Source organism: Lactuca virosa, chromosome 8 (genome assembly GCF_052849685.1).
Source record: "Lactuca virosa cultivar CGN04683 chromosome 8, Lactuca_virosa_CGN04683_v6, whole genome shotgun sequence".
Lineage (NCBI taxonomy): Eukaryota > Viridiplantae > Streptophyta > Magnoliopsida > Asterales > Asteraceae > Lactuca > Lactuca virosa.
In genome coordinates, this window is record NC_136433.1 from 294,263,657 (window position 1) to 294,268,523 (window position 4,867).

Here is a 4,867-nt window from a genome sequence, read left to right on the forward strand (position 1 = left end):
ATGGCTTTTCTGAGGACATTCACGTAGCCTACAACCTAAAGGGACAATATGTATTTTGTTTATTCTTCTTACCATTGCAACATTTTACCAATAACCTCTGATTATAACTTTTTTCATACAATAAATCGTACCCATTCTTGAATGCATAGTTGGTAAGACATGACTTCAATTCTAATGGGTTAGAAAACTTCATATTTGCAACTAACACAATTAGATCCCATTCTTGGTTCTCATCATCGACAGGGAACACAACCTCCTCATCTTCTCCATTGTTGGCTTCATCATCCTCACTTATAACACCTGAAAGTTTGTTCAAAAAATTTTCCCGATGTGTTTTGTCTAATGCGTATATCTCTTCATCACGTTCTTGTTTATATTTCGTAGTATCAGAAATTTCTGATTCCTTGTCGTCTTCTTCATCATAGTCATACTTATTATCATCTGTTAACACCTTGTTATTAGCCCAATCAAGAATTGGTTCATTTTATGGTCAATGTACACATCCAACTTAGTCCGAGGGATATAAATAGTTTCTACAAACTCCCAATAATCAACATCATTGTCGATTCTTCTAATATCCTCAGCCCAACTTTCCTTTCTTTTATAGTAGTAGGTATTATCATAGCCTCCTTTGGTTAATTTCGTAAGACACAAAAGAAATTCTTTATACGTAAATCCACCAAAATCCACATCAAGAACAGTTTCTTTTACATGGTCCAAGAATACCAAGGACTTTGGCACAAATATCCCCTTGTAATGAAAATCTTCAGGTGTATACATACTTGTAGATCAATGGGATGCCATGTTACAGTCTCAACTCGAACCTTCAATTGCAAGCCCTAATCTTCGATTTGTTATATCAATTTATCCCAAACTGTTAATCGAAATGTTTATGGAGCAGACGAACCCCAATTAAGTGAGAAAGGGGTGTAATAGCCATGTATGAATCCACGTTATTCGTTTTGGTATACCTCAATCGATGTAACCAGCTAAAACATGTGTTTGCCAGTAATAATGGGTATTTGTGAACATATGAAACAAGTTTGTGGGGTAGATAAGTACAAAAAGCAAATATTGCTATATGTGACCATACAAAATTGTTAGTTACCTTAATAAGTCATTTTCCCTTGATGCTACTAATTCTATCGTTAGAATCATAAGTAATTGGGCAACCAATCCAAAACATTTTTGATGAAAAAATAAAATTTTATTTGACACTTTTTTATTGGGTACTCATAAAAGCAAACGTAACATGGTGTAATGATGAAATAAATAATAATCAGGCTCTAATACATCTTAAGATAGTTGCTTTACAAGTGTTCGGGATTAAACTTGCACACATTATATCACCCACTACACTTTGCTATTGCTCCAATATTGCTTCAAGAATTCTTCAACCTACCATTCACGAGTTTTAAATTAACAAAAAGACGAAAGAATTGTCTTAAGAATTAAGATGTCCACTTTTAATTCTTGCCGTATCAGTGAAGTTGTTACGATTATTATGTAACATAAAAAGGGGAATGAGTGATGTTGCAATCTTCACAAACCTGTCTCCGTGCTTCTCTTTTTGTGCTTGTTCTTTAACATATGTCATGAGCACGCGGTGGATAGTAACCATAACTTGACTTCTGAATTAAAGAAACATAACTAATTGGGTATCGCCTCTCTATCAATGATATCTATTTATTGCATAAAAAACATTAAAAAAAAAATGAAAAGGAGCTGCTGATAATACCTCCCCCTGCTCATCATACTTATAAGCACATTTATAGGCTTTAATTCTCTTTGAATTAAGCTTTTCAAGTTCCCTATCCATACTTCTGATGCTCTTTCTCACAAGTTCCAACTCTGCCTTGAGTCGGGTCGCTTTAGTGGTACGTTCCTTTTGATCCCTCTTTATTTCGTCAATTTGGTTTAAGTAAATCTAATTGTATAAAACATATAGATGAAGTGAGTAGTAATATAATGAAAAATTGAACAAAAAAAGTTCTAATTCAGTTGAGGAATTAAAACTAAACTTTAATACGATGCTGCCTCATTTGTTCTTCATAGAGTCGTCTTCTCGATCCTCCAACGTCATATCTTCTCCAATTATTACGAGGGTCAGGTTCTGTTGGTGCAGTGTATGTTTCTATTGTTTCTTTGAGATTTCTTATTTCGTGAAAGAATTTTTTTTTCTTCTCCCCGGTTATTGTTTCCATGTTGGATCCTGTGTACAAGGCTCTCCATCTTCCAAAAGGAAGTAGAAAGAAACTATATGTCAAAATCAATATAACAACCTAAGGAAGATCAGCAATTTATGTTTATAAATTATAATTTATCAGTATATACCACATCGTTAAGCTCTTGTGTACCATGGGTTGGCCTTTTACCGGATTTCATTGAAGAAAGAAGTTCTTCTTGAACCTGTTTCAGATATTCCATGTCTATCCTCTCTTTCTTTACCCGTTTATGGCATCGTTTCCTATCAGTACCGATATGAACCTACAAAAAAAATCGCCATGAATCCACAGGAACAGAAAACTTCTCTAAAAAAATTCCATTTCATTATTCTCAAGAATTTTCGGAAAGTCGAGAGGAAAAATGGTCTATTTAATCAACTCTTACAGGCGATTCAGGATTGTTTTCAGTCAAATGCAAGAAACCAGCTGTTCTTGGTATTGGTCTCATTGGTAAATCAGGCTTCACATCATCTACTGTAGCTCGTTCAAGGCACATGAGTGAACTTGATTTCCACTCTAACTCCATGTAAATCCACATTAATTCGTAGTTCATTTGATGTTCATCTTTCTGTAAGGAGAGACGTGTGAGTTGTTTTTCCGAACTTATCCAAAGAAGAGCACGATATTTCTACTGTCGTCACTTTAAAGCAATACCCATCATTTCTAATGAACATTAAAATTTTAATCAACATTTACCTTCCGTAGATCAATTTCTTGAAGGATATGGTACATAGAAACACTCATCTGTTGATACAACTTGTGAGCCTCTTCTTTTTTTACTTCCTCCGGGGAAGGACAACTCTTGACCAAATAGAACTGAAGTTCGTTGGTCTTTTTATGTGAGGTCATTTCCGTGACTTTCTCAATGGAATCTGACTTAACAATCAGGCCATATTCCTTTGGGTCTTCCATTTGGCTGAGCATCATCCAATGTTTCCTGAAAACAATAACAGTGTCAACTAACATTTTTGCAAAATAGGTACAAACAGATGAAGCAGAATCAGGATAAAAGATATTGTAGATCAAACGGGAGAAGCTTGATAAAAGTAAGTAATAACGATAAACATTTTTGCCTAGCTACTTGAGATAAGTTTTCTTTCATGAAAAAAGAACACATGATCATGAAAATGATGTTCGTGTTATGGCATTTCATGTTAGAAGAATAGGTTTTGAAAAGAAATAAACAACCAACCTCAACTGGATGGCAATACTTGGTGATCAGAATGATGAATATTCATAATGCTAAGTACACAGTATTTATAAATTAGGTTGGTTTAGTCGGTAGCACTTGCACCCCACGGCAAAAAAGTCAACCTATCTAAGGTCAATTGCAATCATTTTTATCATTCAATAAATTATGATAAACCTTTTTTTAAAATTTCTTCCTGGGTCAAAATGGTTAGCAGCTAGGACCCAAGTTCTTAATCCGATTCTCTAATTAAACATCCCTTTGTAAAAACAAAAGCACCTACAAATTAAGGGATCATTGAACCTATCAATTATAATATAGTCTTCACAATTTTGAAAATTAAGGCTATGTTTGGAGTACATAGCACCTCAAAAGTTAGCTGATCCGTTTTCAAATTTATTTACTGACATTACTAATCATCTGTTGAATCTGTAACCATGTAACGCCTTGTTCCCGAGTTTTTTGTAAATTCATTAAAGGAAAAGGAAGGAAAATTTTGATAAAAGGAAAGGGAGGTTAAGGAAAATATTCATTATTCCGTGTTCCCGAGTTCGAAGGAAATGAAAGTTAACTGATCCGTTTTCAAATTTATTTACCGATATTACTGATCATCTGTTGAGTCGTACCCATGTAACGCCTTGTTCCCGAGTTTTTTGTAAATTCATTAAAGGAAACGGAAGGAAAATTTTGCGAAAAAGAAAGTGAGGTGAAGGAAAATATTCATTATTCCGTGTTCCCTAGTTCAAAGTAAATGAAAAAAAAAAATTTAAGTTTTTGTTTTCCCGAGTTTAAGAGAAAAAAGAAAATAAACTTTAAATTTTCCTTCCCCTCACTTTCTTCCCAAATCCGCCCAATTTCGCGTGTTCCCTACTGTTTATTTTTCTTATGCGTTTGGTCCCTGTCTTACCTAAAAATACTATTTTTCCCTTAATTCGTTAATTTATTTAAATAAACACACCTCCAACCCCACCCCCTCACCTTACCTTACCTACCCCATCATTTTTCTCTAATTAAATAATAGTCTTTTTAGGTAAGACATGTACCAAGTGCGTAACAAAAACAAACAGTAAGGACCAAACGCGTAACAAAAACAAGTAGTACGAACTTTGTGAGTTAAAAAAATAAGTTAGAGACCGAGAGAAAGAGAGAGAGAGAGAGGGAGAGAGAGAGAGGTGGTATATAAATAATTATTTTCATTTATGAATATTCATATATGAGTAAGTATATATTTATTCATATATAAATAAGTATATTCGTATAAATTTGAACGTGTCTATTCTCCAAGGATTATTCATATATGAATATAGTGGTAGTTGGTGGAGGGGCGGCGATGAGAAGGGTAGCGGTTGTAGTGGCGGTGACAGTGGTGTTATTGGCATTGGTAGTTGTTGTGGTGTGTGCGGTGGTGCCAGCAATGGTTGAGATGGTGGCAGACGTTATTGTGGCAATGACA

General features: G+C 34.5%; 1 protein-coding gene across 1 annotated transcript; it reads right to left on the bottom strand.

Moving 5' to 3' along the window:
* Window positions 1–1,261: 1,261 nt before the first annotated feature.
* Window positions 1,262–3,440, bottom strand: LOC145133475 (uncharacterized). The gene is made up of 8 exons (XM_079068408.1): window positions 3,418–3,440; window positions 2,922–3,162; window positions 2,611–2,793; window positions 2,335–2,487; window positions 2,022–2,232; window positions 1,739–1,927; window positions 1,551–1,631; window positions 1,262–1,398 (listed from the first exon to the last, which is right to left on the bottom strand). Exons 2-5 carry the CDS (start codon window positions 3,150–3,152, stop codon window positions 2,107–2,109), a joined length of 693 nt encoding a protein of 230 aa, XP_078924534.1. The 5' UTR covers window positions 3,153–3,162; window positions 3,418–3,440; the 3' UTR covers window positions 1,262–1,398; window positions 1,551–1,631; window positions 1,739–1,927; window positions 2,022–2,106.
* Window positions 3,441–4,867: the final 1,427 nt, after the last annotated feature.